Source organism: Amblyomma americanum, chromosome 4 (genome assembly GCF_052857255.1).
Source record: "Amblyomma americanum isolate KBUSLIRL-KWMA chromosome 4, ASM5285725v1, whole genome shotgun sequence".
Classification (NCBI taxonomy): domain Eukaryota; kingdom Metazoa; phylum Arthropoda; class Arachnida; order Ixodida; family Ixodidae; genus Amblyomma; species Amblyomma americanum.
The window spans coordinates 55,547,066-55,572,504 of record NC_135500.1 but is presented as its reverse complement, the minus strand read 5'-3'; the positions used below and the strand labels follow the sequence as shown (position 1 = coordinate 55,572,504).

At 47.3% G+C, this 25,439-nt stretch overlaps 1 protein-coding gene across 1 annotated transcript in view; it reads left to right on the top strand.

Moving 5' to 3' along the window:
- LOC144129507 (nose resistant to fluoxetine protein 6-like) overlaps positions 1 to 25,439 on the top strand; it is a 224,208-nt gene that overhangs the window by 27,425 nt on the left and 171,344 nt on the right. The window contains exon 2 of the mRNA XM_077663668.1: positions 10,395 to 10,606. Coding sequence (XP_077519794.1) covers positions 10,395 to 10,606 — 212 coding nt within the window. The remainder of the gene's footprint in view (positions 1 to 10,394; positions 10,607 to 25,439) is intronic.

The following is a 25,439-nucleotide window of genomic DNA, read 5'->3' as shown; positions in this document are numbered from 1 at the left end:
CCTACAAGGTATTTACTAAGGTAATCGCTAATAGAGTCAGGGCAACCTTCGACTTTAATCATCCAAATGATCAGGCAGGCTTTCGTAAAGGTTACTCAACAATAGATCATATTCACAGTATCAATCAGGTGATAGAGAAATGCGCTGAATATAGCCAACCCCTATATATAGCCTTCATTCATTACGAGAAAGCATTCGACTCAGTGCAAACCTCAGCTGTCGTACAGGCAATGCGGAATCAGGATGTAGGAAAGCCTTATGTGAAAATACTGGAAGATACCTATAGGAACTGTAGTAGTATGGACTACCACAGTCCTCCATAAAGTCAGCAAATAAAATTCCAATAAGGAAGGGCTTCAGCCAAGGAGATACGATATCGCCAATGCTATTCACCGCCTGTTTACAGGAGGTATTCAGAGGCCTGAATTGGAAACAGTTGGAGATAAGAGTTAATGGAGAATACTTAAACAAATTGCAATTCGCTGATGACATTGGCTTGCTGAGTCACGCAGGAGATGAACTGCAAAGCATGATCAATGAGTTAGGTAGAGCAGAATGGTGGGTCTAAAAATTAACGTGCAGAAGATCAAAGTAATGTTCAACAGTCTGGCAAGGGAACAGCAGTTCACAATTGGTAGCGAGGTGCTGGTAGGGGTAACGGAATACGTATACTTAGGGAAGGTAGCGAAAGCTGATCCGGATCATGAGAGGGAAATAACTAGAAGGATAAGAATTGGGAGGAGCGCATATGGCTGGTTCTCTCAGATCATGAATATCAGTTTACCAATATTCCTCAAGCGAAATGTGTGCAACAGCTGTATCTTGCCGGTACTCACCTACGGGGCACAAAGGTGGAGGCTAACGAAAAGGGTTCAGCTTAAGTTAAGGACAACGCAGCGAGCCATGGAAAGAAAAATAATGGGCGTAACGTTAGGAGACCGGAAGCGGGCAGAGTGGGTGAGGGAACAAACGCGATTAATGACATCCTAGTCGAAATCTAGAGGATGAAATGGGCTTGGGCAGATCATGTGATGCGAAGGCAAGACAACCGCTGGTCCTTAAGGGTAACGGAGTGTATTCCAAGAGAAGGCAAGCGTAGCAGGGGGCGGCAGAAGGTTTGGTGGGCGGATGAGATTAAGAACACGATGGCAAGACAGGCGAGTTGGTGATATAGACTTAAGTCTAAATAGCGCAAAAGACGGAGACAACAAGGAAAGAAAACAACAGGACCATAGTTAACTCACAACTGAAGGTTTATTCACAGAAAGCATGGAATATAAAGAGGGCAAACAAACAAGACAGCAAAGCAAACAGACGTGCACCTACGTGGAATCGAGGAAACGAATCTCGCTGTCATGGAGGCAAACCGACGGGCTGCTAACGCACAATCTAGTTTTTGTCTTCATGTAAGAAGACTCCATAATCTCCCTGGTCGACTGTGTTGGGTGACTACAATACATCACTGTGATGAAAAGTAGGGAAGCAAGATTTGCAGTCTCTATCATGATCGACTAGATTAGTAGATTTCTTAGCCTCCAAGGTACTAGCATGCTCAGTTAGACGCGTGTTAATACAACGACACGTCTGGCCAATGTATACTTGTCCGCAGGAAAAAGGAATTTTATAAACTCCTTCAGAGCATGAAACATACTTAGTTTTATGTTGAATTCCACAGTTACTTTGGGATTCATTTTGTTCTTCAGCCTTTCTTTCCATCAAAGCACACATCCTTTTAAGTCATGAGCTGAAAGGACCGCTCCTATTTTATAGGCCTGTTCGCCACCTTTTTCAGGTTATGCGAAAGGCGGTGTACGTACGGGAGAAATGCAACCTTATTCCTCTCCTTCACTCTTTCTGACCCTGGCACAGCAGCCGAAGTCTTAAGTTTTTTGGCTATCTTGTTGCAGCCCAACAAGATGGCATCATCCGGGTAACCTACTTCTCTTAATCTTTTAGACTGTTCGTTGAGGCTCTTATTAATAAAATGGTCACAAGATTTAGACAAAACACAAAACAACGATGAAACAACAATCTGGTGTTCACTGTTTTAGAATGATGTGACTTGTAGTTCAACAACGGCTTGCCAGCCCTTGGCAAGTATTCCCAACAAATATGTCCCGTATGAACTTCCAGGCTCGAATCTAAAAACTGCAGCTTTTTATCGGCCGTGACCTCGGTGGTGAATTGCAGACCTTGAGCATTTTCTTTAAACACTTTCAGAACATCTGGTGATATGTCTAGAAAAGTTAGTTTTATCGACAAAGAAATAAGAACTCGTCAATGTAGCGGAAAATCCGCGACGCTATCCCGGACGAGTTTGCTTGAATGTCTCGATCTACGAAGGATAAAAAGATGTCACTTAACACCGGTGCCACCCTGGAACCAATGAAAATACCCGCTTTTTGCGTGAAAACTTTACCTTCCAATTCAATGAATGTAGCCTTTACATAAAATGGCACTAATTCAAGGAAGCTAGCTACCGAAATGCCACAAACCCTTATAAACTCTTCTTCATCGTTGTCTGCTGTGATACATTTTTCCACGGCACTCATTATTTCATCAGGAGAAAGAGAGTGAAACAAATCAACCGCGTCAATACTAAATACATTATAGCAGACAACGAGGTGACGTGTGGTGACGTGTGGTGATGGCTCGCGCGAAGCTCGGACCCACGGAGGTTGATGGCCTGCACCCGCCGTGGTGATCACAGCACCAACCCTGTGAAACCCTGTGCCAGTGCTGCTGTTCGACTACACAAGAACGACACACAAGTAGGACAAGTGCTGGGTGAAGCTACAGCGTTGTTTTTCTGTGTTTACACGTTAGAGGCATCGATTTATGTGGTCGTTCTGAAACAGCGCGGTGCCTAGCAGTATGACCGATAGAAGACAATTCGGTCGAGTAGGGCGATCCGCCATTTTGGTCATGTGTCACAAAATTTGGCGCATATGCGAAAAAAAAAAAAAACGGCGCAACGCGGAAGCAATCGCGCCCAGCGCGCGCTCCGTAAAAACAAACTGCGGAGAAGGAACCCCGGAGAGCGCGTAACTTTGCGTATGCTGCTGGCCTTTCCACTCTGCTCGCCGGAGCGGCCCCAAAGGAGTCATGGCCGCGCACGCCGTAGATTGTTGCAGAATGTCTCAGTAATTTTCATTAAATGTCGACGGAGAGGGCGTAAACTTGACCGCGCTATGTGATGCCCTCTCCCCTTTCCTCGCGTCGACGATGGCGCAACGCCAGAAGGGTCTGGAACGTTTTTGCGCTTGATCAATGGACCCGCCGCGGTGGCTCAGTGGTTAGGGCGCTCGACTACTGATCCGGAGTTCCCGGCTTGGAACCCGACAGCGGCGCCTGCGTTTTTATGGAGGAAAAACGCTAAGGTTCCCGTGTGCTGCGCGATGTCAGTGCACGTTAAAGATCCCCAGGTGGTCGAAATTATTCCGGAGCCCTCCACTACGGCACCTCTTCCTTTCTTCTTTCACTCCCTCCGTTATTCCTTCCCTTACGGCGCGGTTCAGGTGTCCAACGATATATGAGACAGATACTGCGCCATTTCCTTTCCCCAAAAACCAATTATTATTATTATTATTGACCAATGGGGTCGCGCGCCCCGGCGCGAGAAGGAGAAGGAAATTGTACAGTTGATACTGCGTGTATGTGAGCGCCTGCCTTGGCGCTAAAAACGAACAGACGCGGTCCACGCCTATAATGAGTGGCGTTGACCGCTGTCTGTCAGCCCAAGCCGCCGTTTAAGCTTCAGAAGAGCGCGCTCGCTCGGCTGACAGGACACCACTCTACCAGTCACGGACCAGCGAGGCAACTTGCGCCAAACTGCGCGACGGCTCCATCGTGTTCCTCAGGTCGTGGGACTGACGCAGTGCCCGGTGAACAAATTGTTTTGTTTATTTGTTTCTCTTGTATTAATGCACCTTAGGTGCATTGCTTGTCTTGTATTGCAATTTCTGTCAACTTTTACTTTGCACGAGTTGCATTGTGTTGTAAATCACTTTTTATGTACTCGTACCAGTGATTATGAAATCCCCTTTATCGTCTCTTCGCCCTATAAACATTGTTTTGCTTTGTAAACCTTTGGCTCCGATCCATTCTCTTGCTTGCGACCGGCGAAAGCTGGGCACCAAACGACCACCACCCTTGTCACTTTGTAGTTGGTCTCCGGCTCAGCTTGCCACACTGAGTCGAGGGCAGCTTCTTTGTGACCGAGACCGCTACCCCCCACGCTCTAAGGATGTCTGGGAGCGCACGCTAAAGTGCGCGAAGAGGTGACATCATGTTTCATGAACAGCGCAAGAGACGAGGACGTGGACAGATGAGGACAGACACAGCGCCGATTGATTATTCGCACAAATTGACATGCGTTACAAGTGGACACACGTTCAATGCGATGCACATGTCAATTTCTGCGAATAGATTACTTCAAGTTGTCAATAAGCGCGGTGTCTATACTCTTCTATTCACGTCCTCGTCTCTTGCGCTTGCTCCGTCAAAAGAAATAACTAATTCTATTATAGATGATGGATGCGCGCTTAGCGATTCCCGTGTAAAGCTCACAAGTGTAATACATTTATCCGCTCTTTGTTCGAGCTGCCGCGTGCACTGACTGCAAACTTGAATGAACTTTATATTGACGGGCTTTCGGATATGGAAGACGTTATTATATGCGAAGAGAGAATTCTTTCCCTTTTGCTGAATTTACACACAAAAATCTCGGCTGGTCCACATGGCGTTCCTAGTGAATTTTAAAGCGCTATGCTGAATGGATTGCGGAGTATCTTTTCATGATCTTTCACGTGTCTCTATAAAACCGCAACTTGCTTGCTGACTGGTTACGGGCGCGAGTGGTCCTTTTCTGCCAATCTGGGAGTGAACATAATGTTGGAAATTATTGGCTAATGTCAGTAACTTAAAAACCTGGAGCATATCTTATAAAAAAGCATGTTTTGCTACTTCGAGAATTCTGATAATTTAACTACATATCAGCATGGCTTCAGACAACGCTTATCAACGGTAACACAGCTTACTTAAGCCATTCATCATTTTTTATCCGCTATAGACAACAGGAGCCAGATTGACGCTGTATGCTTAGACTTGTCAAAAGCATTTGAGCGGGTTGCGAATTCTGAACTGCCCACAAAATTGGCTTATCTTGATGTTAAGAAGAAAATTGCAATATGGATACAGTCTTACCTGGCAGACAGAATGCAGTTTGTTGAAGTGCGTGGCTGAAATGTCAGTAACTTCAGGAGCTCCCAAAGGATCCATACTGGGTCCAGCCCTATTTTTAAGTTACATTAATGACATTGCTGAAAGTCTCAACACATAAATTGCGTTTCGTCTGTTTCAAAATGACTGTCCCATTTATTCAATAGTTTCATGTGAAGATTAGGTCTTGTTCATTGGGCCCGGCCTAAAACACTATTCAACAAAGTGTTCCAGATGAAAAATCAAATTAAATCATGCTGAAACAGTTTTTGCAAGGATTACGAGGAACACTAAAAATATTTTACCATTAGATTACAAACTAGACCACAAGCCTAAAGCATGCGTCAGACATTTAAAAAATTTAGGCGTTACCATATGAGAGGATTTGAATTGGAAACTGCATGTAAATAATACTTACGCATCAGCTGCCCACCTTTCACTGCGACGACAAAAACCAACATTGAAATTTATTTATTTAATGAACAAAGGCCAATTCATATTCGACAGAGAACGGTATCTCCAAAATCAACATCGCGTCCTATACGCGGTAGTCACTCTGGACAGTTCCTTCGTGCACGGGCAAGAGAAGACACGTTTTAAGTTTCCTTTTTTTCTACAAAACACTGAACACTAGAACTCCTTACAGCGCGACGTAACAGATATTAATTCCTTGGACTAATTTGAGCAGTCCATCCTCTACAACAACGCCCTTAAATACGCTTGACAACAATATAGCAATCTGGGAGGCATGTGTTTCTTTTTTCTTTTATTCTCTTTGTGAAGTGAGTGATAATCGGTCGTGCGGTATCGTTGGTACACTGTAGCCCATTTTTGTTGTTTTTTCCTTTCAGTTGAGTTCTTGTGTAGAAAGTGGGCTGGAAACAATTATTCTTGAAGCTAATTGTGTTAATACAATGCCTGGAGTTTGCCTGTATTCTGCAATTATGTCGTTTTCGTTGCACTGTGTCGTGCAGCTACAAAAACGCCAGTTAACTCCCACTCTGTATCGGCTCAAAAAGGGCTAACGATATGAATGAATATATAAACACGATCAACCAACTAGCCCACACCTCCACTTTGTAAGCTCTATTTTGGTCTTTGGAACCGCCTCGCTAGCATTTGTAGTTCAGAAGCTTTGCATTTTGGCGAGTTGGTATTTCATGCTTTTGGAAACAAACAAGCAAGCTCGACTGCTGAAGTGCTATATAAGTGGGTAATGCTTTGCCTGGGTTCTCCGAATCATCATACAGTATACCCTGTATTTCTTAATATCGCGGTTACGCGCGTTCGCAATTCGTGGCTCGCAACAAGTGTCAGCCTCGGACGGTTTGAGATAGTGGCTTGACAAAACCGTGTCATATTTGCTATCCGCACACGTATTGTCGCATTATCGCGCAAAGGGCAGGCATGCGGATGTTTGCAACAGTGCTCGCTGCATTAGTGAAGCCTGCTGTATCGTTTCGTGGACACGTGGTTTGAGCAAATCGCATGCGATGTTCTTGCACTCACCGGGGGCATTTACCTTGGTGGCGGACAAGGATGCTGCAAAAACCATCGTCAGTTGACACGACGGTCTCGCTGAGAGTATTCCTGCAATCACTGCAAAGTATTCCGGAAGAGGGCAAATACGGGCTGGCTGGTACATGTTTTACGAATTGGAACAACAGCGCAATCAAAGACGAGACACAAGAGAAGCACAAAACAGCAGCGCTGACTAACAACCAAATGGTTTATTGCTACAGGTGAGGCAGCATATAAATGAAATGGTACGAGTAACAACACAAAATAAGCATGAGAGAAAGATACCGCACAACCACACAACTTGACTAAAAAAAAGGGGGGGGGGACGTCACTGATTAAGATACGCAAGTTCCTTTGATAGTAGATTTATCGATGGGCTGCTGATACAGGTGTTACCGAGCTTTCTGATATGGCAAGCCTCCGAAATGAGCCTTGTGGTCTCATCTTTAAAACGGGCATTGATAGAGGTCCTATTGAGGTGCGCTTCGCAATCTTCACACTCAGCACAGTGCACAGCAAGATGGTTTCTGCGAGACTTGTTCTCTATATCTTTTGCATGTTCACGCAGTCTGTCATTGATGCATCGTCCCGTCTCACCGATGTAGAAACTGCCACAAGAGGTCGGGATCTTGTAAACGACACCAACACGACACTGAACGAACTTCCGCTTATGCTTCTTCCGGCAGCCTTTTCTGCTTCTATCCTCATTAACACGCTTGCACAATCCGCTAAGTTTATTCCTGGCTGAAAAAACCAGCCTAATGCCTCCTTTGCTCACCATCTTCTTTAGATTGTGCGAAACTTTGTGCACATACGGGATGCACACTGTTCTTTTTCTTTCTGCCAGACCCGCATCGGTGCCCTTGATCTCGAACTTCCGCTTATGCTTCTTCTGGCAGCCTTTTCTGCTTCTATCCTCATTAACACGCTTGCACAATCCGCTAAGTTTATTCCTGGCTGAAAAAAACCAGCCTAATGCCTCCTTTGCTCACCATCTTCTTTAGATTGTGCGAAACTTTGTGCACATACGGGATGCACACTGTTCTTTTTCTTTCTGCCAGACCCGCATCGGTGCCCTTGATCTTTCGCAGACTACATTCTGCAAGCAGGGACTCAGCAACATTTGACACCATCTTCGTGTGGTATCCTGCTGCAGATAGCCTGTTCACCTGTGCGTGGAAACTGCCTTTTGTCTGATGCAGACATGATCTTTGCAGTGCGGCTCTTAGGCATGCCTTAGCGATACCGCGCTTAACAATCTTCGAGTGAGCTGACCGGAAAGGGCGAAGGCTCTTCCTGGACCGCGGCGAGTATGCCCAACAAATATGGTTGTTAGAAATTGTCAGTTCCATGTCTAAAAACCTGAGCCTATTATTAGAGGGGAGCTCTGAAGTCAATTGGAGGTCATTAAGTTCATAACAAAACACGTCAAAAATCTCTGCAACCATTTGCTGTGCGTCATTAGTGCGATATAAAATTAGAAAGTCATCAACATATCGCATTATCTTAACAATGGGCGCGTCATCGAGCTTAGTTCGAAGACGCCTGTCATAACTTGCTAGAAGTAAATCGCTTAGTACAGGAGCGATGCTCGAGCCAATGCAGACTCCTTGTTTTTGGATAAAAAACTTGCTGTCTATAGTGACAAAGGTTGATCTCATGTAAAAACTTAGCAATTCTAAAAACCTGCTAACGTCCATTCCACATGCGTTTTGGAATTTTGTTACGCCAAAGCGGTCGATGCAAAGGCTGACTTCCGCGGTCACAGAGCGCTGAGGCAAGGAATAGTAAAGGTCCTTCACGTCAATCGAGAAAGCGCTTACATGTGGTGGGCACTACTCCCGAAGGAAGTCTGAAACAGTCTCGGGCTTCCTGATGAGGAATGGGTCGTTTTTTTGACGTGTTCTGTTATGATCTTAATGACCTCCAATTGACTTCAGAGCTCCCCTCTAATAATAGGCTCAGGTTTTTAGACATGGAACTGACAATTTCTAACAACCATATTTGTTGGGCATACTCGCCGCGGTCCAGGAAGAGCCTTCTCCCTTTCCGGTCAGCTCACTCGAAGATTGTTAAGCGCGGTATCGCTAAGGCATGCCTAAGAGCCGCACTGCAAAGATCATGTCTGCATCAGACAAAATGCAGTTTCCACGCACAGGTGAACAGGCTATCTGCAGCAGGATACCACACGAAGATGGTGTCAAATGTTGCTGAGTCCCTGCTTGCAGAATGTAGTCTGCGAAAGATCAAGGGCACCGATGCGGGTCTGGCAGAAAGAAAAAGAACAGTGTGCATCCCGTATGTGCACAAAGTTTCGCACAATCTAAAGAAGATGGTGAGCAAAGGAGGCATTAGGCTGGTTTTTTCAGCCAGGAATAAATTTAGCGGATTGTGCAAGCGTGTTAATGAGGATAGAAGCAGAAAAGGCTGCCAGAAGAAGCATAAGCGGAAGTTCGTTCAGTGTCGTGTTGGTGTCGTTTACAAGATCCCGACCTCTTGTGGCAGTTTATACATCGGTGAGACGGGACGATGCATCAATGACAGACTGCGTGAACATGCAAAAGATATAGAGAACAAGTCTCGCAGAAACCATCTTGCTGCGCACTGTGCTGAGTGTGAAGATTGCGAAGCGCACCTCAATAGGACCTCTATCAATGCCCGTTTTAAAGATGAGACCACAAGGCTCATTTCGGAGGCTTGCCAAATCAGAAAGCTCGGTAACACCTGTATCAGCAGCCCATCGATAAATCTACTATCAAAGGAACTTGCGTATTTTAATCAGTGACGGTTCCCCCCCCCCCCTTTTTTTTTGTCAAGTTGTGTGGTTGTGCGGTATCCTTCTCTCATGCTTATTTTGTGTTGTTAATCGTGCCATTTCATTTATATGCTGGCTCACCTGTAGCAATAAACCATTTGGTTGTTAGTCAGCGCTGGTGTTTTGTGCTTCTCTTGTGTCTCGTCTTTGATTGCGCTGTTGTTCCAATTCGTAAAACTGCAAAGCATGTCTTTAATTTCTGTGTCGCTCAGCGTTTACAAAGCCCCGTTTAGCCGCTGCTACCGTTTGCGCCCTGTGTCGTGTCGCCTCGTGTGGCAGTCCGAAAGCTGCTTTTTTCCGCGTTCAAAAGATGGAGCCACGGCGCTTTGAAAATGGTGGCAGCGAACTGTTTTTTCTAGATCTGGTTGATACCGGCTCCTCCGCTGGTAGTGGGTCAAGCGCTCATCGACGTTTTCGGCTGCTGTTCCTGCGAAATTTTAAGGCCCTCGATAGTGCCGCCGAGAATCGTTCACTGGGCCCTCAGGCCGGTTTGCAGCCTCGATCGCAGCGTCAAGTCATGCTGCGACGGCTCATCGGCCGGTGCATTGTGCCGGTCCCAGGCCAGGAAGGCCACGACTCCCGCGAGGCTCCAGTTGCTGCTGCGCCGTTTGTAGTACATTTGGACCGTCACCCAGCACCTCCACGACGACGTCACGTCCTGTTCACCAGGTCAGGGGCACACGGCCAGCCTGACGCAGGTTCTGCAAGTTGACGATGATAGTGATGTGACCTCGGGCATAATGCTTCAGTACAGGGTCCAACATGCTTCATCTTCCTCCTTCTTGCTCTACTTTTAACGTCATGATCGTAAGGGCATGTTTTCGATCTTTTGATGCAGTGCTTGACTCTACTGGCAAAGTGCATGGAAACGTCTTCATGGGTTCGACGACAGAGCTGGGCTCCTTCGACGAGTGCCTAGCTACCGTGGCCAAGGACGAATCAGGCATTGAGTTGGTCAGGGCACAGTACTGCAGTTTCTACCTCCGCACCAAGAACGATACTTCGGTCCTTGAACTGCTGACGCCGGCCCTGCTAATGACGCATCCAAAGGTGCGTCATTGTTTTCGGAGGTTTTCAAGTATTGTTTGAGATCTAAATAAGAATAGAAATGTATTGGCTTAAGGCTTCAGCTTCAAAGCTTGTGCCTGCCGCAAAGAGAACACCTTGTGGTGATCCCGACCAATACCGGACATTAAACGCCATTACTTGCTCTCGACAAGAGCAGTGAGCAGTGTTCGCATCATATCAGAATAGATATAAAGCTACAAGGCGGGTATTGTGTTGCGTGAAAAACTGCAGGCAGGCCGGACATTGCCGGTCACGCCAATGGCTGGTTGCCGTGTTTTCGTGCGTACATTTACTTAATGATAATAATAGTATTTATAAAGAAGAAGGGCATACTAGCACACCGCATGGCCATCGGGGTTTTCGGACAGCCGGACAGCCGAAGACATCTGAAAAGATTGTTTTGAAAACGGACCATGATGCAATGGCAACCTCGTGCTTCCGATACCACAGATGTGCTACACCTGACAGATAGAAAATCACATTGTTCAGTTTGGTTTCCGCATCCCATTTGTTGTCTGAGCTCACCCGCTCATAGCATGTTTGAGGTTTGAGGTTTATTGAGGTAATACATAGTTCTTGCCCTTGAGGCAGGGCAAAAGGAGGGAACACATCCTTCTGACTAGGCCTTGGCCTCAGAGGGCACCGACGGTGGTTGGTTCGAAACCCACCGCCGGACACCCACCGGTAAAAATGGGTACAAGCCACCCCCGGCCCGGCGCCCGGCTTCTTCAGGGGTGTGTGCTTGGAGGAGGCTCCGCAAACCCCGCTGTGCCCCTTCGGGGACAAACCCAGTTTCGAACAACTCAACCTGCAAAGGTGGTTCGTGTTTCACTTCCCAGTGAAGAGTTCGACTCAAGACTCGTACGCTCTAACCAGCGTCAGGTTCAAACACTATGGTCCTTCGTCAGAAGCGATTCAGAGTATCACTACGGTCATGGGCTAGTCCGGCTTTTCGGCTGTCCGACTTTGTGAGAACACTTTGTGACATTGACGCGTCAGCAGTCGCTCCCCACAGCAACAGTTATACAAGAACAAGCAACATTATCCAGAATATTGTAGTGTGTCAAAATGTACACATGAAAAACATAATGTAACAGTACTGTGCAAAAAGCAAAATGAAAAACAAAACAAAAAGTTGGTTGGTAAATTTAAAGGCAATCAGTGAAATGAATGCTCTGTTCAGGGTGGGAGTAAGAAGTAAAAAGAAACAAGAAAGAAGATCACAAGACCGCGCATTACAAAAATCATGCAGACAGTAATATGAAATTCCAGCATTCACGCTTAAATTTGCGAGCTGTTTTACATTTCTTTGCAATATCGATCAATTTAGGGTGAGAATTACAGGTTAGCATGATTTGATATACCACAGTTTCCTTTCTATAACTGGTACGAGGACGCTCTGCTACAACTGAGGTTTGTCGAAAAGGTAACTCTTATCTCTACTATGATATTGATTATAGAAGCTGTTGTAATCCTGTGTTATTTTTGTGTATACAAGAAGGCACAACCTGATAGTGTAGGAGATTGTAACAGGTGGCATAGCAAGCTGCTTCATTAGCTCACCTTCGTTGATGTAGGTTCTGGAGGGCATCAATAATCGTACCGCTTTACGTTGGAGCGCTAACAATTTTTCCATTACAGTTCGGCCACAGGTGCCCCAAGCAAATAAACAGTAGTTAAAATATGAATTAATAAGTGAAAAGTACATTTTTTGCTTGAACCAAGTGGGTAGAAGATAACAAAGTCTATATATCATGCCTATAGACCGTGCTGCTTTTACACGAACCTTGTTTATGTGATCAGACCAGCTTAAATTTCTGTGAAAAGTGACGCCAAGAAATGAATGGCTGTCCACTTGTTCTAGTGTAGTCGACGCGTAGCACAGTGTGATATCATAACCAATCGGCTTATTTTTGGCACGGAAAAGAATAAATTTTGTTTTCTTTGTATTCAGTTGAAGTTTGTTTAAGTACAGCCAGGTATTTTTAGTTCTTGTAGCCAAGCGTTTGACTTTACTTATGTAGGGGTGTGTTTATTCGGTGAACCCAGATGATTCCAGCCGCTCAGGGGAGACTCGCAGCGAAGCGTCAGGCGTGGCGAAAGAGCAAGGCAGCGAACAACTTCTTCGTCCTTGAGAGCGGCAGCACGCGACGCATGTCAGTGGTTATATCGATGAAGATTACCACACTACAGTTTCCCCCCGGGCAGAGAAGGAGCCATCCTGGCGACTCATGGTGCCGAAAGGACAGACGGATCGTAGTAGGGCTTGATTCGGTCCACATGAACTATTTCGCGTCCACGGCGACGCAAGTCCGCAGATGGCGTAACGGGCTCAACTACGTAGTTCACAGGAGATGTTTTTTGAAGCACTCGGTATGGACCGTGATACCGAGCAAGAAGCTTCTTTGACAGGCCGGCGGTTGTGGCAGGAACCCAGAGCCACACCAGGGAGTTGGGCGCATATGAAGGCGCCTCACCAGTGTCACGATGGTGTTTTTGTTGCCATTGATTTTCCTTTGTGAGCGAACGAGCGAGCTGACGGCATTCTTCTGCATACTGGGCGGCGTCCGAGAGTGGCGTCGATTCAGAAACATCAGGGCGGTAGGGAAAAAGCGCGTCCATTGTGCAGGTTGGCTCGCGCCCGTAAAGAAGAAAAAAGGGAGAGAATCCAGTGGTGGTCTGTATCGCAGTGTTGTACGCGTAGGTTACGAAGGGAAGAACGTCAGCGATGTGATCTTGAACGGCACGCCGTATGGTAGGGGCCAAAGACGGAGCCATGTCAGGAACAAGGCGGCCACTATCCTGTAACTGAGGGACCAGCGATAGCTGGCGGGCGACCTCTTCTCGAACGAAGGCTTTGATTTGCTGAAGTAAAGGGCTGTCCTCTGATGGGGTAGAACCGCCCAGCGCAAGTGTAGAGATGGCGTCGTCTCTAACACCGGACCGCCGGGTAGAAGCGCGCTTCTTACGAAGCACGTCGTAGCTCTGGCAAAGCTTGATCACGTCACTCACCGTGGCAGGATTTTTTACCCAGAGCATTTGGCACGCGTCGTCAGAGATGCCTTTCATGATGTTCTCGATCTTATCCGCTTCAGTCATTAGCGGATCGACACGCTTGCATAGGTCCACGATGTCCTCTATATAACTAGTGAACGACTCATCGACTTGCTGAGTGCGCTCACGCAAGCGTTGTTCTGCCCGGAGCTTGCGAACTGCAGGGCGGCCGAACACTTCTGCAAAATTCTTTTTAAATGCAGACCAAGATGGCAGGTCTGCCTCATGGTTGCGAAACCAGAGGTTCGCCACGTCAGTCAGATAAAAGATTACATTGCTTAGCTTGATAGCGTCGTCCCATCTGTTGTAGCTACTGACGCGCTCATATGCCGCCAACCAATCGTCGACGTCCTGGTCGGCTGTGCCACTGAAGAAGCACGGATCACGCTGCCGTAGAGCTCCAGAACACAGCACGGTGGTTGGGAGGGGCGACGATGTCGTGGCAGTGTCATCCGGCATGCTGGAAGCAGAGGGTAACGTGCGGCTTCTTAGTTCCAGGGTGGACGGGAACGTACCCAGCAGCACCTGCACCAATTGTAGGGGTGTGTTTATTCGGTGAACCCAGATGATTCCAGCCGCTCAGGGGAGACTCGCAGCGAAGCGTCAGGCGTGGCGAAAGAGCAAGGCAGCGAACAACTTCTTCGTCCTTGAGAGCGGCAGCACGCGACGCATGTCAGTGGTTATATCGATGAAGATTACCACACTACACTTATATTTCTTTATGATTAGCGCCAGAGAAAAAAAAACATTAGTGCCATCGGCATATAACACAATCTGTTGAGTCATTGGAATGTTAACAATGTAATTTATGTATAGTATAAATAACAAGGGTCCTACTATTGATCCTTGTGGCACGCCGTATTTAATAAGTTGCATGTCAGATTGAGAACCATGTAATACACAGAATTGAAATCTTGAGATGAGGTAGTTACAAATAAGGGCTAGGGCTATTCGCCTAATACCATATACATCAAGCTTCTTAACCAATATGTGATGCTTAATAGAGTCGAACGCTTTGCGGAAGTCTAAGAAAATCCCAACTGTATAAAGTTTATCTTCGATATTTTTGACAATTTTATCTTTTGTTAGTAGTAGCGCCTTTTCCGTCGATTTTGCTTTCTGAAAACCGTACTGCTGCTCTGAAATTACATGATTAAAAAGAAGGAAGTCATTTAAACGCTTGTGTATGATTCGCTCCACTACTTTATAGAAAACCGGCAGGACCGAAATGGGCATGTAGTTATTTAGGTCATTATACGTACCTCCCTTATGAATTAGAACAAAGCGAGCTATTTTCGTCTTGTCAAGAAATATACCAGATTCAAGCATGCGGTTACAGATATACGTCAGTGGCTCAGATGAGATATGCGAAGCGGCCTTCACCGGCGCGGCTTTTATTCCATCATAGCCTGCTGCTGATCTATTGTCGAGTAAGCATAGTATAGCATTTACTTCTTCGGGAGAGGTAGGGGCAAGACAAATTGAATCAGGAATATGCATGCTCATATACTCTTCTAAAGTATACTACCGAGACACGAAGGAGGTGCAGAGTTTCCTGCGCCTGCTTCCACAAAATGACTGTTGAATATATCAGCTAACGGTTTACCGCAATAGCGTGTGCCGTCTATTTCTAAATCAGGTGGTATGGCAGTAGCGTTAGTTCCCGTCAGCTCACGAAACGTTTTCCAAGCTCTCTGAGGGTTACACAGAGTTGTAAAATTTGCGTTGGTTATATTAAGATTTTGCCTTCTTTAGGTTCCGACTCAATCTATTTCAAAGTTTCTTGAATTCTTGTAATATCTGAATGTCTCTTGTTCGTAGGAACTGGTTTAACAACCAATCCTTGTATTTTATACGCTTGTAGAGCTCAGCTGTAACCATGGCTTCCTCGCCTTTTTATGCCTAGTGATAGGGATCTCTGGAAACGCGGCATTATAATTGGCTTGTACCTTGGCAATAACCTTATCATAAGAACAAGAAGGATTTGGTTCTGCATAAACATCGGTCCGCTGGACATTTTCGAGTAATGAAAGAAACAAACTTATGCCTTTTCTGTTTATGAGTTGTTTGGTATAGGCTGGTGTTTCGGCATTTCTGTGGGTTGGAAATACAGCAAATATTGGCAAATGATCACTAACATCTAAACCGAGTACGCCAGAGGCCGTATTAAACTTCGGAAAATCGGTAAAACAAAGGTCAATAATAGTCCTTCAATTTAAAGATATTCTTGTAGGCTCTTCAATAAGATTTTCGCAGCCATTTGCAAGCATGACTTCCAATAATCGAACACTTGCATTGTTATTGGAGAGACAATCGATGTTAAAATCCCCTGATATTACTATATGCTCTCTGTGGATGTTTACAAACTGTAGGACATATTAAATGCAATTAAAAAAGCTTGTAAGGGTGCCCTGGTGGGTCTGTATACAGCAACAATTACAATGTTTTTATGTATGAGTGCTAAAGACTCAAAATCATCACACATGCATGTAAGGTCAGTTTGACATTCAAAGGAAGAACCATCCGGGATGTAGACAGATACGCCTTTACCACGCTTATGTGCGCGATAAATAGATTTATGCGTGTACCCTGCTAAATAGTGAACATCTGCACAGTTGGTGAACCAGGTTTCCGTAGACGCTAGAAAATCAAAGTGATTGTTCAGCTTGGAAAGAAGGCATTCTACCTGTTCTAGTTTATTATTTAGACTTCTTGCGTTCATATGAAGTATAGAAACTCCTTTTGCTAAAAACAATTTTTTCAGTGTAAACTAAATTAGTGAAAGACTGTATGGTAAGATAAGACATTTTGCTTGGGGAACCAACCCATACTCACTCCAGGAAAGTGCACAAATTTATACAATCTTGTCCAGATCGCTTTCTGTTGCAATGCGAATGGCGCGTGCGCGAGGCTGCTTACGAGCAAAGATCTTGCCACCAGAGCTCCACACAAACGGGTAGCAGTTTTCTTTGGCCCTTTCTCCTTCTGTTCATCGGCGTCAAGTTCTCATAAAATCGAACTGACAGCTCTGCATCTTCAAGTTGCTTTCGCGCCTTGAACCATTGTGCCTGTAGGTTCTGTGTAGCAAATCTAACATTGATAACAGGTGTGTAGCCATCGTTCTCAGGCAAGCGGTGTAGTTTTTCCACCGAGTCAGCATTTAACTCAGACAGGCTCCCCTGTTTGACAATGTTATTTAGTTCGGTCATTAAGTTCTCATTTTCAGGAACAGAAAGCCCATGAATTTCAAGATTCTGCAGTCGGCTGTACTGTTCTAGTTCATTTATGTCCTTTCTAAGTTTTTGGACATTTGCCTCTTCACAGTACTGTTCGACAGCTTCTACACGACGGCGCAGGTCGCCAATTTCCTTGTCTCGTCTGGTTAAGGTGTTCTTAAGCTCATCGTGATCATCAGACAAATGCTGAACAGATTTTTCAATGCTGAGCATGGTTTCTTGCAAGTACATCAGATTCTCTAGTTTGGCATCCAAGACAAGAATGTCAGACAATTTTTTGTTTATCTGTTCCATTTCAGTCTTTAAGTTTTCAGTCATGGCCGGCGAGCCTGATGCATCTAAAGAAAGCGTAGCCAGCTTGCAGTCCACACATTTCAACAACTTTTTAGTAGTCTCTTTCGTTTTTCCGAATGATCGTGTGCTGACGCCACTGCATTTTCCAATATGAAATTTGCAGCCATACTAAGAACATGTCATGGGGGTGTCTTTGTTTGCAATATCTTCACCGTATGACGAACATTTTTCAGTAGGAGCCATTTCAAGATAGTACCAAGCAATAGGAACACAACATAAAAAATGGAAATACCAATAGCAGCAAAGTGGCGACAAAAATGTATGCATAAACTGCGAATAAATTGTAAGCACTACCCTGCAAAAGTTTGAGGGCCAATTTTAGGCGAAAGGCGACAGAAAAGTCGCCGCCACTGGTGCTGCACAAAGAATGAAGTCAGGAGCCGTCTGTCGCTTCTTTAGTAGTACGGGATACGCAGGGGGGTGGGTCACGGGACAATCTAGGTGATAGCTGCGGAGACTTGTGGAAGCGCGTGGCGATAATAACCAGTTTCGGTGACGACGGCGTTCTGCAAAAGTTTGAGGGTCAATTTTAGGCGAAAGGCGACAGAGAAGTTGCCGCCATTGCTGCACGTGCTGCACGTGAGCATTTGAGCCAGTACTCAACGTCATGGTCATCGGTGCCGCTGAAGATGGCATGGTCTTGCTGGCGGAGAGAACCGTCACCGACGACGGCCGAGCCCACTTGTATGGCTTGGTGGCTGGCGTCCGCAGGCATCGCGCGAGGGAGTAGCGTGCGGCTGCGGAGTTCCAGAGCGAAGGGATGTCACCCTGCACCTCCACCAAATGTGAGGTGTGCTTTATTTGGATGAGCTTCGGAACGGGAGCAGGGTCAACCCAGTCCAACCCAGCCAGTCCAACCCAGAGCGTGCACTAGGCGATGGTCATGCGGCTCGCGCGTATGCCCATCTTCTTTGCAGTACTGTTTATTTCCTGCGCAGAAATACAAATGCGGGCCTGCCGAAGCCTCAAAAGGTTTGAGTGGCAGCGCTCGACAGCACGCAACACAACAGACACCGCAACAAAAACGATAAAAAACCACTTCATAAAAACAAAGAAAAAGAGGAAAATATACAAGCTTTCAAACAGAATACCAAAATTAACAGCGTAGCCTAACAAGGAACGATTCCATTTTATTTCAAGTGTAAAATGAAAATATATGTTTAGGTTTTTGGTTAAGAACGAGCGGAACATAATACTTGCGAAGGAGCTTGTAATATCTAGTACGCTCTCCAGGCGTTCTAGTTGTTCCAGACCAGAACGCTCTGTCTCTGCATCTGAAGTTTTTTTAACTGTTTCGCATAATCAGGGAGGCGCCGCTCCCTCTTCGTGACGGCGATGGAAGTGGAGGACATCAGGCCTCCTCTGAAGCCCGGTTGGTCGGCGGCAGCAGCCCAGAGGAAGCGCTTCCACCAATCGAGCGAGGCACGCAGCCAGGCCACCGTGCTGTACTCAGCTACAAGCGAAGACACCTCGGCGCACGACGGGTTCATCCCAGTGATGGGACGAACCAAGAAGAGACTACGTAGCCAAGAAGAGACTACGTAAGAATGAGGACTCGTCCTCATCAAGTTCATCTACCGTCATCACGACGCGTGGTGCATAAGCACACACGGTCCTGTTTGCACCTGAAACGACCACCGACAACCTCAACCTGCTGAACAGGCGAACTAAATCGATGTTATTCGAGGCTCGCGTCCCAAGATTGATCAAGGATGTCAGGATTAATAGCCGAAGGGAGCTCCTTGCCATCGATGTAACGGAGCGGAACTCCTTGGAGAGTCTAGCCACCATCAAGAAGATCGGTCACATCCCCGTCCGCTCTCTTGTTCTTGAAATCAATGACACAACCGCTGGTATCATTTACGACGTCGACGCGACCATCTCTGACTCAGACCTGCCTATACTCATTAAACCAGCGACGAACATCATCGAAATAAGCAAAGTACAGCACCCTAGGCAAATGAGGGTGCGTCAAGTTCACTTTTAAGGGCGGCTGTGTTCCATCGCATGTGAAGGTCGGCCACTTTCGACATGCAGTTCGCCCATTCATCCCGAAACCGCTTCAGTGTCGAAAGTGTATCAAAATTTCGTATGTCAGTGGTCTTGTTAATCACACCATAGCGCGCCCGCGCTGCACTGAGCCACATAGCAGTGACATATTCTGCGCTACTGTTTTGAAGTGCGCCAACTGCCGTGCTCTTCATGACGCTACTTCGAAAGTCTTTCCCCGCCTGAAGGAAGAACGGGCGGTGTTGAAGCAAACGGTGCGAGACCAACGCACAGAGTGGCCGCTGCTACAGCGCGTCGGCGTCCTTTTCGTCGTCGACGATCTGCTAGACGAAAGGCCGACAGCGGAAGGGAAGCCCCCATCGCTCCTGCTACTTGTCCACCCCCTCCACAGAGTAATGTAAGCCCGGTGACTGGCGAAGCCGCAACGAGTGCTTCAGAGGCCAAATGGCCACCATTGCCGAAGCCAAGCTCGACCTTGGTGTCTGAAGAGGCGCCACGCTCCCACTGTCATATGCCTTCACAGCTGAGCGAGCCCAAGGCCGAGATCCAGCCCCAGGTGAGGAGGTGAAGGTGATCGCTATCTTGAAGTTCCTTATGAACGCCATGCGTGGGATGCTGTGTAGCCTTCACTCGCCAGCAGCACGGAATGCCTTGCAGGTACTGAACGCACTAAATTCAGTCGTTGCAGCTTTACAGTAGCCGACACAATGACTCTCCTAGCATTACCATTTCAAAGCCAAGTAAGAGAAGCATCGATTTTCTAGTAAAATGCCTGTTGACTCAATTCCCGCATTTCGGACATTCGAGAATAAGTCTATAAATACAGATTTCCATTCCTTGCAATTTGTGAACCCAGTCTACAAAAGCGCAACCGTATTTCTGGCTATGAAGATTTTGCATTCTCCACGCACAGGGTAAACAGCAAGGTCATCGTCTAGATTCAAAGGAAGCTAACTTATGTGCACCGTACGGTTCACCCTCACAATGAAAACCAGTACGTCTGTCTAACGGTGAAAAGGCGCACCCTTACGTTTACGCTTGTGGGTGCGTACTTATCTCCGACAACGCGGTTTGACGCTGACAGACTGACGGACTTGCTGGCTGTAACACCTGGGCCTTGGATCGTCATAGGAACTTTAGTGCGCATCACGCCATGTGGGGAGGCATCCGGATGAATTCGAAAAGAAGAAGTCTTGTCTGTTTCGCCTCTGACCACGACCTACAATGCCTTAACGACGGTTCTTCAACGTACAATCGAGGGTTGTCTTAGAACAGCTGTCTGGACCTGGCGTTTGTGTCTCAGTGCCTTGTGAGACACGTCAGTTGGTTTTACGATGTAGAAACGCATGGAAGTGACCACATCTCCGCATATATTATCGTTCCTGGTCCCACTGGATGCACATCTGCCAAACTTTTGCAACGCATAGATTAGTCGATGATTAAGACCCTTATGGGAGATGCCTGCAGAGAAGAAATTACAAAAAGTATTGACGAGCGCATCAAGGATGCTACGAAAAACGCGAGATGCTTCTTTACTGCAATGCTAAATTCACAGGCTTCGATGTGGAGCTGCAGCGCCTCCGATGATTTCGACGAAGAGCAGAACGAAGATACAGGCGCACAAAGTCGCTGCTGCACCTAAGCAACGCAAGGCGCACGCAGAATTAAAATCTTGCAGGGCGACTATTGGAAGACATTCTGTGAATCGCTGGATCCTCGAAAGCCTCTCTCACGCATTTGAAGTGTGGTGCGTGGTCCACGAACATCTCAGCAGCTCCAACCTTTCAAGTCGCTCGCACTTCACCACGGGCGTAGCGAAGCGGATATTGGTGAAGACTTCTGCGCAAGAATAGCAGGCCCCAAGAACCCATCCACAACTATGAATTGCTACGAAGTGCCTAGGTCTAGGGATTCGCGAATGGACCTTCTTTCATAAATGGAAGAAATAGACGCTGCCATAGCTGGTTGCAGACTGTCTTCATCGCCGGGGCCCAATACAGTAACATAATCTGCACTCGCGAACCTTGGTCAGGAGGCTCGACGTACTCTTTTTTAGAACACTTCAACTTATCGTGACACGCAGGCACAGTTCTGAACGCGTGGAAATGAAGTCTGGTTTCAGTCGTTATACCCGGAAAATCGCCGCTTGATTTAGCATCGTAGCGTCCAATCGCATTGGCTAGTTGCGTGGGCAAACTCATGAAAATGATGGTACTTACACGAATTGAGTGGTATCTGGAGCGCTAACAAATGTACCCAGATGTAACGTCCGGGTTTCAGCGTGGACGTTCGTCTATTGACAGCATGATTGACCTGGTGTCACCAGCTCGACATCAGAAGCATTTGAAGCGTTTGATCACGGCGTTTCTGGATGTTAAAGCGGCATATGATAACGTCATTCATCAAGCTATTTTGGACTGTCTGGAATCTACAGAACTGGGTGGTCGCATGTTCTGCTGGCTACGCAGTTATTTATCCAGCAGATCTCTATTTTTGCAGACTAAGGACAGACGAACATCTTCCCGTGGGGTCCCATAGGGGGGAGTACTTGGCCCGACGCTTTTCAATCTTGCGCTTGTCGGGCTTATCGACGTACTACCGCGGTCGGCGAAACTCTCAGTCCACGCGGACAATATCTGTATCTGGGCATCAGGAGTTACGCGACAAGTTTGAGCAAGGCTTCAAAAGGCGGCAAGCACTCTTACGGCCTACCTCCGCCAGCAAAGCCTGGAGATTTCTGCTGAAAAATGTTCCCTTGTTGCCTTTGCATGGAAGAGCATGTCCTATTACCCCATATGCATAAATCGCTCAAAAATACCCAACGAAAGAAGCCATCGCTTCCTCGGAGTCGTAATCTAACATGGAGCTCACATGTCTCGTACATGAAAAGGCGACTGACATCGATCTTTCACGTTCTATCTTTTCTCGTAGGGAAGTCGTGGGGAGCATCAGTGCAGTCAATGCTCCAGCTGTACACCGCATTATTCATGGGATTCCTTCGGTACAGTATTGCGCTAGGAAACTTGAGGAAAACTAATATACGGTGTCTACAAGGCGTGCAAGCTCAAGCTACAGCAGCCAGCAACAGTACTCATCGCCCAGGAGAATCCAATGACTACCTATATAGCAATCGACGTCTTGAGAGCGTATATTCGTCACCTCTCTCGGATTACCGCTCACCATCTTGCCAGTCTTCTTGCTAACCGGGCGCGTACATCCTTTGCGAAAATTACTGACGCCCATCGCGACTTTATGCAATCTCTATTTACACCAGCCTATAGACCGTCCTCCCCAATATGGAGTCTGCACCAACCTCCTGTGATTTTTTCCGTATCAGACATAAAAAAGAAGGCTGATTTATCGCCGACAGCATAATACCAGACCACACTTGAATATTTGCATGAGAAACAAGGACTCCGACTGCACGTATACACCGATGGTTCAGTGTCCCCCTCCAGTTCCTCGGGGTCCGTGGTCATATCCCCGTAAGGACAACAGTTAAGAAAGTGAAAACACACCAGACTTCATCCGCTATTCGTGCCGCCATTAAGCATATCAGTGAAGAAACATACCGCATATCTCAAACTCAATGTAACCGAAGCACAATTTATAATACGAAAAGCTACCGCAATGGTCTGCTCTCGCTGATTACAAAGTAGCGCTCCAAGCCTTACAATCTGCTTTTCGCCTTCGGTCCCATGAACAACTGTTCCCCGAAATCTAAGAGCTGCACCACACCGCCACCAATAAAGGGGCACGATATTGTCTACCAATGGCGGCCAGGGCACACCGGCATCGCAAACAACCACCGCGCGGACGAGGCCGCGCGAACAGCTTACCACGAGGGCGATGTTGTGTCCATTCCCATCTGAAGAGCCGACGCAGCGTGTAGGCTTCGTACACTGGCGCGGGAGATCACACTTGCCTTGTGGAATTTGAAGTTTTCGAACCCGCGTATATTACCCCTGTATCCTGACCTGCAGCTACGGCTTCCATCCGGTCTACAACGACGTGAGGCAACTTTGCTGTGTCGCCTGTGGTTTGGTGTCGCATTCACGAACTATTAGTCTACGGTGATCGGCATGGCTGATAACCTTGAACGTGAAATCTTTGAGACCATATCTCATGTTCTTTGTCAATGCCCCGCGAGCAGTTCTGACATTCTCTACGCCGTGCGCTGGAACACATCGATTCACGCCCGCTAACGGAGTTCAATATTCTTGGAGGCTGGCCGCGGTTATCATCGACGGTGAGGGCCTGCCAGGCCCTCCTGCGATTCTTAAGAGACTGCACGACAGGCTGTGACTTTGCCGAAGCCTTTTCGCCTTCTGCTATTTCTTACCGCGCACTTTTCTGCCTCTTTATATCCGCTCATCCCTTTCCCCAGTGCAGGGTAGCAAGATGGTTTCATCTAGCGGATGCACTTCCCGCCTTTCCTCCTCCTCTTCTTCCTCCTCCTCCTCCTCCTCCTCCTCCTCCTCCCCAGGCAATACTGTAACAGTTGTTACACTGAAAAGGAACTGCAGCGGCTGAACGAGGGCACCAGAGAAACGGATCTACCCTTCAGCGTCGTCTACTTCTAGAGGCTGCGATCTCTTTCTTCTTCTACTTCCAATCCTCGTGTCACTGCCCCCTCTTCAGGAGCACCGCCCCGATGCGGTGTTACCGTCAGACCGAACAGCGGGCAGAAAAAGTGTTCAAGAGGTACACCACGAGTCTGACATCACGGAATATGACTACATGCAGCCGGAAAGTCACTCGGGGGTCGCTCGTAGTACGGCTTCATTCGCACCACATGCACAACGTCGCTGCGCTTGCCGTTGTGCGATGAACGAGCTGGCGAGGCTGGTCCAACTTCGTACGTTACGTCGCTGAGGCGGCAGACAACAAGGTAAGGGCCGAAGTAGCGGCGCAGTAACTTTTCGGACAGCCCGCGACGACGAACGGGCGTCCAAACCCACACATAGTCGCCTGGGTGGTAGGTAACGTAGCGGCGTCCAAGGTTGTAGCGGTCAGCATCGATCTGCTGCTGACGGTGAATGCGGTGTCTGGCCAGTTGCCGTGCTTCTTCCGCGCGCTGAACATAGGTTGCGACGTCGACAACAAGTTCACTCTCACTGTCAGGGGGGTCCACGGGTAGCATAGCATCGAGGGGGGTGGTAACCTGTCGACCGAAGACTAATTCGAACGGAGTGAACTGCGTCGTCTCTTGCTGCGCGGTATTATACGCGAATGTTGCGTATGGGAGAATTTCGTCCCATGTCTTGTGCTCGATATCAATATACATGGAAAGCATGTCGGTCAAGGTCCTGTTGAGGCGTTCTACCAAGCCATTTGTCTGCGGGTGGTAGGCTGTTGTACGTCTATGGCTGGTGTGCGTGAGCTTGAGTACAGCCTGAGTGAAGCGGGCCGTAAATGCAGCTCCACGGTCAGTAATGATAGCTGCAGGAGCGCCATGACGCAGGACGATGTTGTGGACGAAGAAGTCGGCGACTTCGGGAGCAGTACCGTTTGCAAGTGACGTGGTCTCAGCGTATCGGGTCAAATAATCTGTCGCGACCGCAATCCACCGGTTTCCTCTTGTCGAATTCGGAAAAGGGCCGAGGAGGTCTATGCCAATTTGCTGAAAAGGGGTCTTTGGTGGTGCTATGGGCTGCAGAAAGCCGGCTGGCTTCAGAGGAGGAGATTTGCGCTGTTGGCAATCCCGGCATGTTGTTACGTATCTACGCACGGATTGGAATAAATTGGGCCAGTAATACTTAAGCCGAATCTTTACCAGTGTGCGACTAACCCCCAAGTGGCCGGCGGATGGTTCATCATGACAAGCGCTTAAGATTTCGGAGCGTAACTGGTATGACACAACAAGCAGAAACGTCTCTTTGTTGCTGTCAAAGTTACGCTTGTAGAGGACTCCACGCCGCAGAATGAAGGTCTGTAGTCCACGGCGAAACACACGAGGTACATGAGAATTCAAACCCTCGAGATACTTAACGAGTGGCGCCAACTCAGAATCTGCTCGTTGAAGCTGCGCCATACGGGAGATGCTAATGGCACAAAGAACAGGGCAATCTTCGGGAATGTCTTGCGTAGCCGGTTCCACGGGCGCTCGTGATAAACAGTCAGCGTCCTGGTGCTGCCGACCCGATTTATAGACGACCGTA